The following is a 14796-nucleotide window of genomic DNA, read 5'->3' on the forward strand; positions in this document are numbered from 1 at the left end:
AGATGGCTGAAGGATTGATATTACCATGAAAAAATTAATTCTGCTGTATAATTTCTGATTTGATATGAGTATAATCAGTTTTAACGAATTAATTCAATGGTCCATTCCTCGCTCATATTTACACCTGGTTTACGCAATGTTAGTACATTGTTGTTCGGGTTATATTTAGTTTCTAATGTCACCGTTCTTGAACCTGCAATAAAAATAAGAAAATAATAAATAAATTCCATTTTACTTTTTAATGTATTCGATTTAAATAGTACTTACTGCGTGATATAAGTTGAGCAGATTTAATTCCTTTAGGAGGATTTGCTATATCTACTCTTTCCAACCAACTTTTCGTTTCATACGAAGCTAATTTATCAATAAATGTTGAAGTTAACTTAATTCCATCAAAGTTAAGTTTTAGATACAGATACTTTCCATGACGATATTCAAAGCTGCTTTCATCATCAATATACAGGTTACCACTAGCAGTACCATTATTATCACCAATAACAATTAAAGTATATGGATCGTTCCTCATCGCAACTGTGCTACGACGTATTCTCATTTTACGTGGAACGATGGAACCACTTCTTTGGAATACAGGAATCTTGTGAATAGTTACTTGTATGTTGTTTGATCCAGCTTGTGTATATGGTTGCATGGTATCAATATCATACCACGTTACCTTACCCTCCCCTGGGAAATATACATTAACTTCCGTAGCAGAAGGTTGAAATACGGGACGTACAAGAATGGAATCTCCAACAAGTATATGATCATCGAGTGTATAAGTTTGTGTTTCTGTTGAATAATGCGCCCACAACGGTCGTATTACAGGTGTACCATTTATTTCATGTTCTCTAAACAATGTATACCACAATGGTAGATAGGAATATCTAACTCTGAATGATTCTCTTACTATTTGTGTAGTTTCTTCATTGAATGTCCATGGTTCCCGTCTTTTTGTTTCAATGTGTGAATGTTGACGGAAGAAAGGTAGCCAAGCACCAGCTTGATTCCATCTAATAAATAGTTCTCTGTCTGGATTTTTAAAGAATCCACCAACATCTGCTCCACAGAATGACATGCCAGAAATAGATATAGAAAGACACATTGGATAACTTATACGAAGATTATCCCAGTCTGCCGTATTATCACCAGTCCACATAGCAGCAAAACGTTGTGATCCAGCAAAGAAAGATCTTGTTAAAATAAAAGGTCTTAAAGATCCTCCTGATCTTCTAAAGAGAGCCTCATAGGTGGCAAGCGTATAAACAAAACCATTAATATTATGAACATCTCTATGTTCCCATCCACCGTAATGTATAACATCTTTAGGTAGAGTTACTTCTGGACCATTGAAAACACTCGGTTCGTTCATGTCATTCCAGATATATACATTGTTTGTAGTACCATGAAATTTATCTAGACTATATTGACCAATATAATATTCTCGAACCTTTGGATCAAAGAAATCTAAATACGACGATGCTCCTGGCCAGCACCAACCTTCATAATCTTTTCCATCTCTAGTTTTAACGTAATATCCTAAATTAGTAGCATCTTTATGTATGAAATAATTAGGATCTCTTTTGATGTGTGGGTCAATAATGACAACTAATTTCCTTCCTTTATCCGTTAAATTTTGAACCATTTCAAGTGGATTTGGAAATTTACGTGAATCCCATGTGAAATATTTTTTACCATCAGTATATTCAATATCAAGCCACATTGTATCCATTGGAAAATCATGCTCATCAAAACTATTGGCAATTTGAGCAACATCATCTTGGTCATTATAATTCCAACGTGATTGATGGTAACCCAAAGTGAACATCTGAAAATTAAATTAATATTTCAATTATTTTAATAGAAAATTTATGAACAAACAACTTGTGCTGGCATTTTAATGTATAAAACATTTAATATTATAAACATTAATATATAAAAAAGATATACCTGTGGTAATGGTGCTGTACCAGTTAAAACGGTAAATTGTCTAAATACATCCAAAGGTTTTGGTCCTAACATGAAGAATACATCAATAACTCCAGATTCAGACATAAAGTGTACATCAACTTGTGATTTCTTTGTAGAACCCGAAACAAAATTAACAAAACTCTCTACAACATTATTATCAGCACTCGATAATATATCTATCCATGTTTCTGCTGCATTATGCCAAAAGATACCTGCTGTTTTTTCTTTACTATAAAACACAATGTTAAATTTATATTATATGTTTATATATTATTTCTATTGGAATATTTAAAATAATTATACATACCCATGCGCATAAAGGACTGGAATTGCTCCATATAATGACATTCGTTCATTTACCTCATATTCAAATACATCTAAATTATATAACCTATATGGGTCTAATTGTTTTGTAGATTTTAAAGCAAATGAATCGGCATGTTCTGGGATACCATAAGCTTGTTCTGCCCCTGGAAAACTAAAATCTAAAGCTACGGCTTCCGGTCCAAAAGGTTTAGAATCATGATGACTTTTAAAATTTTCTTCCCAAGCACCAGGGTCACTTTCAGCACCATCACCAGGATATTGTGGTGATTGCTGTTTCTCTTCAGTTTGAATATTTTCTGCTTTTTCTTCCTGTTCTGATTTGCTAAAAAGAGACAATAGACTGTTTTAGTATCTTTTTTTTGGTTTAAATAATATATATTAATTTATATGGTATACCTTTCTGGTTTTGGCCGAAGATGTTCAAATCTCATTAAACCACGAGCATTCGCTGAAATAACTAAAACATTTTGAGAGTATAAATCTACTCTAAAAGGATTGATATATAAAACAGCTTTGTTCTCTCCATTGGTCACAGATATATATTCTGTAGTTTTTTCAATATTATCCAATTTCGATGTTTGCGGCTGATCTTGTAAAGAATACTCGACTTCATATCGTGGATGTAATGGATTTTTTTCATTAATGTGAAGCCTAAATGTATGATCTTTAAGTACAGTAAGTTTTAAAAGATAAAATACACCGGTATCTTTATTAAATAAATCTGCTGTTAGAGTAGATTCATTGTGAGCAACTGTATTCGGCTGTAACTGATAAGGAGTTTTACCTGGTTCGACTTTTTTGCAGCGTCTATAAGGATAAATAAAATATTTATAAAAATGTATAATAAATATTAATAAGCAAAATATTTTTAGTTGTATCAACATTTATTTACCGGCAAAAGCTGCTTTGTTCGCATGTTTTAAAAGTATCTCTATTCACTGCATTAATTATAAATGGGCAAAGTGCGAGCACAAAAAATATTGCTAGTCTGAAATAAAACATAATTCAATGTTAAAGCAAGTCATATATTTTTAACCCTATTCTGCTTTAAAATTAATCAAATTTTACATATTCATTTCGGTATTGTTTTTGCTTCCAAAAAAGAGGAAAGAAAAAAAAAAAGGAGAGAAAAAAAACTACGACATTATCGCCATAATCAGAGCTCGAAGAAGCAACGTACTATCGATTATTATCGAATGCTTATCGTTTATCGCGAAGATAAAGCACAAATGAAATTAAATGATTTTTTTTTCAGTTATATAAAAGGTCCCATTTTATAATGACCGGCATGTAAAAATATTAATAATAATGAGACATATAATATCAATGACACGTCAGCGTGATCATTGTTACGTTGTACCGACCGTTTAAAAAAATCATTAAATAGAAGTAAAAATTTAATTAAAATATGATGCTTCTATTTCGAATTAACCTTTTTAATAAGCTTTTCGATTATCGTAGACGAATCGATAAGCTTTTATGTGAAGGTTAAATGGCTAAAAAATAATCAACTCACCGCACGAACGTAGCCATGTTGGAAAGTATTAAGCTTCTGTCATGCCACCTTCCAACTAACTGAATATGAACTCCGAAATGAAATTGATTTTATAGATGGAGCAACGTTCGTCCGTTTAATTATCGGATGAGTTTTAATTTTACAAAAGAATAAGTTGAAAATTTTCCAGGTTTTTCTTATGTTCCTTCATTATCTTCATCGTTATCATCAAGAAAAAAATAAGATAAATGAGAACCATAACTACGTGTTTACTATCGTTTTAATTAACATAACACATTCATTTTATTAGAATTACAAGAGTTATGCATTCAGTTAGCAGGGAAAATTACATTCATATGAATAATAATATATTACAAGATTAATATAGAAGTTTTGGCACTCAGATCAAATTCATTTGATGGATTAGAGAAAGCCTAACTATTTTTCTTTTTAGCATATTCATAAATTATTATTCTTATCGGATTATTCGATAATAATATCGAATAATTCTTAATAGAAATATTATTTTATTGTATATCCTATGAATTTGTGAAAACAATATTCGCTACGTATATACGATTATGATTTATGTATAAAAATTAAATTTTTATTATTAACATTCACATAAGAGCCGTCTTTACGAATTGTACAATTCCTACAACGATCCATTATTAAAATCGTAGTTAATTAAGGTAATCGTAAATTCGTGTCAAGGTTGAAAACGTAATCGTTATAATTCTTCGAATTAACACGTATGTATATGATATGTTAACTTTTTAATTTTTTATATTGAATTTCTATCAAAGATCATTGTGATATTAACAAACCAATTAAGATATTTTTCAATGTAGTTTAAGATTATTTAATTTTTATAGGATATTCTATTGAACGTCAAATTCACATTGTTAATATTTCTTCTTTGAAATGATAATCTTATCAATTTTTTCATTAATTTCTCTGCATACTTTTTTTTGTTTTTGTTAATTTTCTTCTTTTTACTTTTTATTTTTTTTTTCAACGTTATACATAGACACTGTTCTATTTTCCGAATGAAATGCATAAAAATTCGAATTACAAAATAGTGCAGTGTAAAAGATATGTGCATAACGCGAGCATTCGAAGATGATTCTCTCTCATGTCCCAAGGTATGTAATTTTATGGGTTCACAAAATTCTTTCAATGTAACTTGCAGATAGTTCGTCCATTTTTAAAAATGGAATAAATACATGGATAAATACATACATACGTTGTTCTGTTCTCCTCTCTCTCTCTCTCTCTCTCTCTTTCGCTCTCGCATTTTCTTTCGCTCTTGCTTTCTCTCGCTCTCTTTCTCACATAGTATACTTATTTATTTACACGTATTTGTGAACAATAACATCCTAATAAATCTCGGTGTGGGTTGTCAGTCTTCGATAATATAATTTGGCCCTCGTATCCCAACAATTCGCCAAACTGATACACAGAGGAGTTCTCTTAAGTACATACGCAATTTCTCTTCTTTGACCAATAAAATTTTCTCTCATGATCGGTTTTTATATTACATTTAAAATGTATCGATTTAATATGATTGTGTAAAGAAAAAAATTACAGAAAATTATTTATTTTGAAATCGATAATGGCCGAGGTAGACGGGGATGATTCCAATAATGTAGCGACGATAAGTAAGGCCAAAGACTTGGCATGAATATTTTCGTTTGATCGAAGTCATATACATACATACATATATTAGCAAAAATGTAAGTTAACAGGTTTCGGTAAAAAGTCGATTTCTCATTTAGGCACATCGAGTCCTTTGTAGTGACGAATGTCATAATCACGGACTATAGTAAATATCTTTCTTTTTTTCTTTTCTCTTTTCTTAGACAAAGAAAAAAGAGAGACGATATTAATATCGTTCGTTTCGTCCGTATCTCTAAATTGGAGATTACATACGCAACCTACATACATATGTATATACTCGTATTGCCATTATAGAAAAGTCTCATATTAATTGTCGACTTTGAAGAAAGAATATCTTTCTATTTTTACGTATCCATTCATCATTGTATATTATCAATGTACACAATTTTAACTTCCCTTTTAGGCACGCTGAGATAATAATATCGAATAATCGTCCCGATATTCGTAACAAAAACAGTCCTCTAAGTCTTCTAATTTGGAAGCGCTACAATTTATTTCGTTTACGGCCCGAAGGTTGCTTCTCTTTCTAGACGCAATACTGATTTCTTCTCAGTAAAGGATTGCTGGTTCTTTGTGCTGTGGCCGATTGGTAAGATAAATCTGACATGTCGAAGCTTGTAAACTAAATACAATTTTATTGTTATTCTGAACATCACAAAACAAGCTTCCAATTATATATAAAATTATATTAAATAGTAGTTCTCATTTTAATTTTTATTAAATAGAAATACAAGAATACAAGAATGGAATCTCCAACAAGTATATGATCGTCGAGTGCATAAAATTTTCGTTAAATAATAGTTCACATTTGTTTCATTAACATTTGTTTATTTTTCTAAAAACTTCATTCATGTGATACAAAGAAACATACCACTTACATAATATTTATTAATTTATGGTCTTTCATTGCATAAAATTATGCCTCAGAAGAAATTTGTAAAAAATGCATTTTCACTGTTAAAATAACTAAGTTGTATTTGTATTTACATTAACGTACATTACTTTTTGGATTACAATACATTACTTTTTTGCTGAAGGATTGATATTACCACGAAAAAATTAATTCTACTGTATAATTTCTGACTTGATATAAATACAATCAGTTTTAACGAATTAATTCAATGGTCCATTCCTCGCTCATATTTACATTTGGTTTATGCAATGTTAATACATTGTTATTCGGGTTATATTTAGTCTCTAATGTCACTGTTCTTGAATCTGCAATAAAATTAAGAAAATAATTAATTTTCATTTTACTTTTTATGGAAATCGATTTAAATTTTAATACTTACTACGTGATATAAGTTGAACAGACTTAATTCCTTTAGGAGGATTTACTATATCTACTCTTTCCAATCGACTTTTCGTTTCATACGAAGCTAATTTATCAATAAATGTTGAAGTTAACTTAATTCCATCAAAGTAAATTTGTATATACTGATACTTTCCACGACGATATTCAAAGCTGCTTTCATCATCAATATATAGGTTACCACTAGCAGTACCATTATTATCAACAATAACAATTAAAGTATGTGAATCGTTCCTCATCTCAACTGTGCTACGACCTATTGTTATTTTACGTGCAACGATGGAACCACTTCTTTGGAATACAGGAATCTTGTGAATAGTTACTTGTATGTTGTTTGATCCAGCTTGTTTATATGGTTGCATGGTATAGATATCATACCACGTTACCTTACCCTCTCCTGGGAAATATACATTAACTTCCGTAGCAGAAGGTTCAAATACGGGACGTACAAGAATGGAATCTCCAACAAGTATATGATCGTCGAGTGTATAAGTTTGTGTTTCTGTTGGATAATGCGCCCACAACGGTCGTACTACAGGTGTACCATTTATTTCATGTTCTCTAAATAATGTATACCACAATGACAGGTAAGAATATCTTATTCTGAATGATTCTCTTACTATTTGTGTAGTTTCTTCATCGAATGTCCATGGTTCCCGTCTTTTTGTTTCAATGTGTGAATGTTGACGGAAGAAAGGTAGCCAAGCACCAGCTTGATTCCATCTAATAAATAGTTCTTTGTCTGGATTATTAAGGAATCCACCAACATCTGCTCCACAGAATGACATGCCAGAAATAGATACAGAAAGACACATTGGGTAACTTATACGAAGATAATCCCAGCCTGCCGTATTATCACCAGTCCACATAGCAGCATAACGTTGTGATCCAGCAAAGAATGATCTTGTTAAAATGAAGGGTCTTAAAGATCCTTTTGATCTTCTAAGGAGAGCTTCATAAGTGGCAAGTGTATAAACAAAACCATTAATATTATGAACATCTCTATGTTCCCATCCACCGTAATGTATAACATCTTTAGGTAGAGTTATTTCTGGACCATTGAAAACACTCGGTTCGTCCATATCATTCCAGATATATACATCGTTTGTAGTACCATGAAATTTATCTAGACTATATTGATCAATATAATATTCTCGAACCTTTGGATTGAAGAAATCTAAATATGATGATGGTCCTGGCCAGCACACTCCTTCATAATCTTTTCCATCTTTAGTTTTAACGTAATATCCCAAATTAGTAGCATCTTTATGTATGAAATAATTAGGATCTCTTTTGATGTGAGGGTCAATAATGATAATTAATTTCCTTCCTTTATCCGTTAAATTTCGAATCATTTCAAGAGGATTTGGAAAATTATGTGGGTCCCATGTGAAATATTTTTTACCATCAGTATATTCAATATCAAGCCACATCGCATCCATTGGGAAATCATACTTATCGAAGCCATTGGCAATTTGAGCGACATCATCTTGGTCATTATAATTCCAACGTGATTGATGGTAGCCCAAAGTGAACATCTGAAAATTAAATTAATATTTAAATTGCTTTAATGGAAAACAACTGGTGCTGGCATTTTAATGTACAAAACATTTAATATTATAAACATTATTATATAAAAAAAGATATACCTGTGGTAATGGTGCTGTACCAGTTAAAACGGTGAATTGTTTAAATACATCCAAAGGTTTTGGTCCTAACATGAAGAATACATCAATAACTCCAGATTCAGACATAAAATGTACATCAACTTGTGATTTATTTGTAGAACCCGTAACATTGTTATCACTATTCGATAATACATCGATCCATGTTTCTGCTGCATTATGCCAAAAAATGCCTGCTGTTTTATCTTTACTATAAAACACAATGTTAAGTTTATATTATATGATTATATATTATTTCTATTGGAATATTTAAAATAATTATACATACCCATGCGCATAAAGGACTGGAATTGCTCCATATAATGACATTCGTTCATTTGTCTCATAATAAGCTACATCTAAATTATATAATCTATACGGTTGTGATTGTTTTGTAGATTTTAAAGCAAAAGAATCGGCATGCTCTGGGATACCATAAGCATGTTCTGCCTCTGGAAAACTAAAATCTAAAGCTATGGCTTCAGGTCCGAAAGGTTTAGAATCAGTATGATTATTATAAGTTTCTTCCCAAGCACCAGGATCACTTTCAGCACCATCACCAGGATATTGTTCTAATTTCTGTTTCTCTTCAGTTTGAATAATTTCTGCTTTTTTTTCTTGATCTGATTTGCTAAAAAAGGATGATAGACTATGTTTTTATATGTCTTTTTTGGTTTAAATAATATATATTGTTTTATATGATGTACCTTTCTGGTTTTGGTCGAATATGTTCAAATCTCATTAAACCACGAGCATTCGCTGAAATGACTAAAACATTTTGAGAGTATAAATCTACTTTAAAAGGATTGATATATAAAACAGCTTTGTTCTCTCCATTGGTCACAGATATATATTCTGCAGTTTTTTCAATATTGTCCAATTTCGATGTTTGCGGCTGACCTTGTAAAGAATACTCGACTTCGTATCGTGGATGTAATGGATTTTTTTCATTAATGTGAAGCCTAAATGTATGATCTTTAAGTACGGTAAGTTTTAAAAGATAAAATACACCGGTATCGTTATTAAATAAATCTGCTGTTAGAGTAGATTCATTGTGAGCAACTGTATTCGGCTGTAACTGATAAGGAGTTTTACCTGGTTCGACTTTTCTGCAGCGTCTATAAGGATAAATAAAATATTTATAAAAATGTATAATAAATATTAATAAGAAAAAAATTTTTAGTTGAATTAATATTTATTTACCGGCAAAAGCTGCTTTGTTCGCATGTTTTAAATGTATTTCTATCCACTGCATTTATTATAAATGGGTAAAGTGCTAGCACAATAAATATTCTCAGACTGAAATAAAATATAATTAAAAGTTAAAACAACTTCATGTATTTTTAAGCTTATTCTGCTTTCAAATAAACCGAATTTTATGTATTCATTTTGATATTGTTTTTGCTAAAAAAAAAAAGAAAGCTAAGACATTATCGTCATAATCAGAGTTCGAAGAAGCAATATTATCGATTATTATCGAATCCTAGTCGTTTATCGCGGAAAGATAAACCACAAATGGAATTAAATGATTTTTTTTTTTCAGTTATACAAAATGTCTTATTATGTAATAATCGTTATGTAAAAATATTAATAATTACGAGAAATGCAATTTCAATAACACTTCAACGTGATCATTTGTTATATTATACCGATAGTTTAAAAAAATTGTTAAATAGTAGTAAAAATTTATTTTAAATTTAATGCTTCTATTTCGAATTGATTTTTTTTTATTAAATAAACTTTTTAATAAACTTTTCTATTATCGTAGACGAATTGATAAGCTTGTATGTGAATGTTAAATGATTAAAAAATAATCAACACACCCCACGAACGTAGCCATGTCGAAAAGTACCAAGCTTCTCTTATGCCACCTTCCAATTAACTGATTATGAATTCGCGAAACGACATTGCTTTTATAGGTGGAGCAACGTTTGTCCGTTTAATTATCAGATCAGTTTTAATTTTACAAAAGAATAAGTTAAAAATCTTTCAAGTTTTTCTTATATTCCTTCTTTATCTTCATCGTTATCATTACGAAAACAATAAGATAAGTGAGAACCGTAACTACTTACTATTTTATATTACGTAATTGTATTTACTATTGTGTTAATTAACATTGCACATTCATTTTATTAGAATTACAAGAGTTATGCATTCAGTCAGCAGGGAAAATACATTCCTATGAATAACTATATATTACAAGATTAATATAGAAGTTTTGGCACTCGGATCGGTTCATTTGGTGGATGTAAAAAAGCCTAACTGTTTTTCTTTCTAGCACATTCATAAATTTTTATTCGTATCGGATTATTTGATAATATTATTGGATTATCAAATAATATTATCGTTTAATTCTCGATAGAAATATTATTTTATTTTATATGCTATGAATTTGTGAAAACAGTATTCGCTACGTACATACGATTATGATTTACGTATAATTATTAAATTTATATTATTAACATTCACATAAGAGCGTCTTTACGAATCGTACAATCCCTACAAGGGTCCATTATCAAAGTCGTCGATAATTAAGGTCACCATAAATTCGTGTGAAGGCCTGAAAACGTAATTCATAAAATTCTTCGAATCAACACGTATATATACGATATATTAGCTTCTTAATTTCCGATTAACATTGATAAATTTACGATACTAATATAATACTGAAATACGCGTACGATTTAATTTTAACTTTATACCATTAATTTTTTTTTCTTTATCCCAACGGACAAGATTGTTATGCATATCTATGTAAAACGACAAGATTAAAATTCCTTTATTTCTCAATTAGATTTAAAGAATCATTCAAAATAAAGATTTGAAACTTTGATTTTGGTAGTATGGTAAAAAATAATTCGTCGTATCACATCTAATCGTTAAGATACCTAACCTATATCGAATTTTATCAAAGATTATCGTGATACTAACAAAGCAATTAAGATATTTTTCAATGTAGCTTAATATTTCTTAAATTTTAGAGGATATTCGAGTCGAACGTCAAATTAACATTGTTAATATTTCTTCGTTGAAACGATAATTTTATCAAATTTTTCATTAATTTTTCTTTTTTCCTTCTCTTTTTCTATCCTTTTTTTTTTGTTTTTGCTTTTTTTCTTCTTTTTACTTTTTTCTTTTTTTTTTCTCAAGGTTATAAATACACACTGTTCTATTTTCCGAATGAAATGCAAGTAAAAATTCGAATTATAAAATAGTGCAGTGTAAAAGATATGTGCATAACGCGAGCATTCGAAGATGATTCTCTCTCATGTCCCAAGGTATGTAATTTTATGGGTTCACAAAATTCTTTCAATGTAACTTGCAGATAGTTCGTCCATTTTTAAAAATGGAATAAATACATGGATAAATACATACATACGTTGTTCTGTTCTCCTCTCTCTCTCTCTCTCTCTCTCTCTCTTTCGCTCTCGCATTTTCTTTCGCTCTTGCTCTCTCTCGCTCTCTTTCTCACATAGTATACTTATTTATTTACACGTATTTGTGAACAATAACATCCTAATAAATCTCGGTGTGGGTTGTCAGTCTTCGATAATATAATTTGGCCCTCGTATCCCAACAATTCGCCAAACTGATACACAGAGGAGTTCTCTTAAGTACATACGCAATTTCTCTTCTGTGACGAATAAAATTTTCTCTCACGATCGGTTTTTATATTACATTTAAAATGTATCGATTTAATATGATTGTGTAAAGAAAAAAATTACAGAAAATTATTTATTTAGAAATCGATAATGGCCGAGGTAGACGGGGATGATTCCAATAATGTAGCGACGATAAGTAAGGCCGAAGACTTGGCATGAATATTTTCGTTTGATCGAAGTCATATACATACATACATATATTAGCAAAAATGTAAGTTAACAGGTTTCGGTAAAAAGTCGATTTCTTATTTAGGCACATCGAGTCCTTCGTAGTGACGAATGTCATAATCACGGACAATAGTAAATATCTTTCTTTTTTTCTTTTCTTTTTTCTTAGACAAAGAAAAAAGAGAGACGATATTAATATCGTCCGTTTCGTCCGTATCTCTAAATTGGAGATTACATACGCAACCTACATACATATGTATATACTCGTATTGCCATTATAGGAAAGTCTCATATTAATTGTCGACTTTGAAGAAAGAATATCTTTCTATTTTTACGTATCCATTCATCATTGTATATTATCAATGTACACAATTTTAACTTCCCTTTTAGGCACGCTGAGACAATAATATCGAATAATCGTCCCGATATTCGTAACAAAGACAGTCTTCTAAGCGAGTATTTGGAAGCGCTACAGTTTATTTCGTTTACGGCCCGAAGGCTGCTCCTCCTGCTAGACCCAATACTGATTTCTCCTCAATAAAGGATTGTTGGTTCTTTGTGTTGTAGCCGATTGACAAGGTAGATCTGACGTATCAAAGCTGCTCCATTCGTCACCATCCGCAACCCCGTAAGGGTACCTCGCAGATACATCAACTTCTGAACCTGTTATACTTTCCAGAGGATTCAATGGTATTACTTTGCACTGCGGTAAGGTTGATGTCATACTCGGTAAAACTGGTAATGGCGTGCTGGATGTTATCGTGCTATGTTCATTTGCGAAACGTTTGAGATGAGGTGTCGTTGGCATTAGATGATCAGGTGGCCTTGGCAAGGGCATTACACCAACCGATGGCGTTGTCTCAGGTTTGTCTTCTTCGGTACGTTTGTATCGATTGTGTCTACACCTGATCGTGATTATAACGACGATACTTAAGAGAAAAGCACCAAGCAACATGCCGAGAATTAACAAATAATCATTGCTCATGTTAGGTGCGATTGCCATTTCACCCTCGTGACCAATGGGATCCATAGGACCTGCTAAAGTGCTATTGTAATCGTCCATGTCGAATTTAACGCGTATCTCGAATTCATCAGCTGCCGGTTGAAATATCGAGGCTGCTAGAATAAATGCGAAACTATCACTTAGTCCCTCGTATTCCATACTTGGTACTTTTTTACAGACTAGATATATAACTCCAGAGACGATTTCTTGGTGAGAAAATCTTCCGACCTCTCTTTCACGTGTTCCCCTTTTTTCTCCTGAAGTCGAGGAACTTCTTATGATTCTCTTGATCTTTCCATACTTTGGTTTTCTGATAATGGTGTAGACTGGATTGCTGCTAGTGAGTTTTGCCAAAGGTGTTGCATCCATGTGTTGCAGAGTTATCTGATTTTTCTCCCCCATCAATGCTATCATTGGATTCATTATCATCAAGGGGACCACTCTGATTTTAACACGAATATGTTGTTGTTCAAAACCGCTTAAACGAGCTGATAATTCCAAACTATCATTGGAAACTGTCATGTCCGTTTGTAAAAACATTACACTTTCGGATAATAAATCCGTCTGTTTGAAGTTCGTTGCGGCGGCATCCCTTACATAAAGCACACCGTGCTTTGGATTGGTTGTCACTTCGTAGATCACTAAATCTTGTCTTGCATTTGTGTCGAGTTTCACGTTGTCTTCCGATATCGACGCTACGTTCGAGCCTTGTTGTAATTTCACTGGACTTCGTACTGTCACATTCAAACGGATTGCCAGAACGTGAACGTTGAAAACTGTATAGGTTGGATTGAAACGACCATCCCAGACTCTAAAATAGAAGGAGGCGGCTTGCAATGGACCATTGTGCTCGTAAACCAATCTGTTAGAATCCACATCTAGTTGCGAGAATTTATTCACTTGCTGTACCTCCGAACTGTTTTGATCGAAAGGTAAAAGCAATAGCCTGCCAAAAGTAGGCCCTGATATAACGTCATAAATTATTTCTTCAGCTGGAGTATCAGGATCGATCGTTAATAGATTATCTCTTGTAATAGTTTGATTTTGATTTTGAACAACAGTTAAGTAAGGTGCGTTGGTAATAAGTTTGAAAGGTTCATCGTTGATTGGCTCGATTATTACCGGTATACTGGTGTTACATAATAAAACATGTCCAGGTGTTAAGTACAATGAAAAGAAGATCCGATCTTCCAATGTATCCGAATGATCATGATAATATGCAATTTTTCCACCTTCGATTTGGGGCTGTGTAAAAGTAGTCACGTTGAGATCTGGTAGCAACATCACATGACCATGATACGGTTGATTGACCAGTCTTGATAATACAGCAGGTTTATTGATGCCAGCGTTCGTTTGAAGGAAACTTATTATTCCAGTGATATTCATAATAACTTGAGCTGAACCACCTTCTTCGACTCTAACAGTTTTAGCTGAAACGTATCTATCCAAGCCACCACTCGAGACAGAGATGTCTATGTGAAAAACCTAGGATCAAATTTGTTTTCATTAAAATTTTA

General features: G+C 31.8%; 3 protein-coding genes across 6 annotated transcripts in view; all 3 read right to left on the reverse strand.

Moving 5' to 3' along the window:
- Positions 1–50: 50 nt before the first annotated feature.
- On the reverse strand, positions 51–3948 carry GCS2alpha (glucosidase 2 subunit alpha). The gene is made up of 7 exons (XM_035866047.2): positions 3812–3948; positions 3188–3283; positions 2692–3102; positions 2276–2617; positions 1948–2197; positions 268–1825; positions 51–193 (listed from the first exon to the last, which is right to left on the reverse strand). Exons 1-7 carry the CDS (start codon positions 3826–3828, stop codon positions 81–83), a joined length of 2787 nt encoding a protein of 928 aa, XP_035721940.1. The 5' UTR covers positions 3829–3948; the 3' UTR covers positions 51–80.
- Positions 3949–6349: 2401 nt separating this feature from the next.
- LOC118441530 (neutral alpha-glucosidase AB-like) lies at positions 6350–10417 on the reverse strand. The gene is made up of 7 exons (XM_035866048.2): positions 10270–10417; positions 9650–9745; positions 9154–9564; positions 8736–9077; positions 8432–8657; positions 6763–8320; positions 6350–6688 (listed from the first exon to the last, which is right to left on the reverse strand). Exons 1-7 carry the CDS (start codon positions 10284–10286, stop codon positions 6576–6578), a joined length of 2763 nt encoding a protein of 920 aa, XP_035721941.2. The 5' UTR covers positions 10287–10417; the 3' UTR covers positions 6350–6575.
- A 130-nt stretch (positions 10418–10547) lies between these two features.
- kon (chondroitin sulfate proteoglycan 4-like protein) overlaps positions 10548–14796 on the reverse strand; it is an 82385-nt gene continuing 78136 nt past the window's right edge. For all 4 annotated transcript variants that reach the window (XM_035866037.2, XM_085660061.1, XM_035866038.2 and 1 more), the window contains one exon: positions 10548–14764. In XM_035866037.2, coding sequence (XP_035721930.1) covers positions 12788–14764 — 1977 coding nt within the window. In that variant the 3' untranslated portion in view covers positions 10548–12787. The remainder of the gene's footprint in view (positions 14765–14796) is intronic.

This window comes from Vespa mandarinia, chromosome 11 (genome assembly GCF_050613455.1).
Source record: "Vespa mandarinia isolate Hongniang chromosome 11, ASM5061345v1, whole genome shotgun sequence".
Classification (NCBI taxonomy): domain Eukaryota; kingdom Metazoa; phylum Arthropoda; class Insecta; order Hymenoptera; family Vespidae; genus Vespa; species Vespa mandarinia.

Coding starts and splice junctions, on each gene's coding strand:
- GCS2alpha (XM_035866047.2), bottom strand. Junction 2,618..2,691: donor CTTCGGCCAAAACCAGAAAG/GTATACCATATA, acceptor GTCTCTTTTTAG/CAAATCAGAACAGGAAGAAA. Junction 2,198..2,275: donor CCAGTCCTTTATGCGCATGG/GTATGTATAATT, acceptor TGTGTTTTATAG/TAAAGAAAAAACAGCAGGTA.
- LOC118441530 (XM_035866048.2), bottom strand. Junction 9,565..9,649: donor GAACAAAGCAGCTTTTGCCG/GTAAATAAATAT, acceptor TTATCCTTATAG/ACGCTGCAGAAAAGTCGAAC. Junction 8,321..8,431: donor GTACAGCACCATTACCACAG/GTATATCTTTTT, acceptor TTTAATTTTCAG/ATGTTCACTTTGGGCTACCA.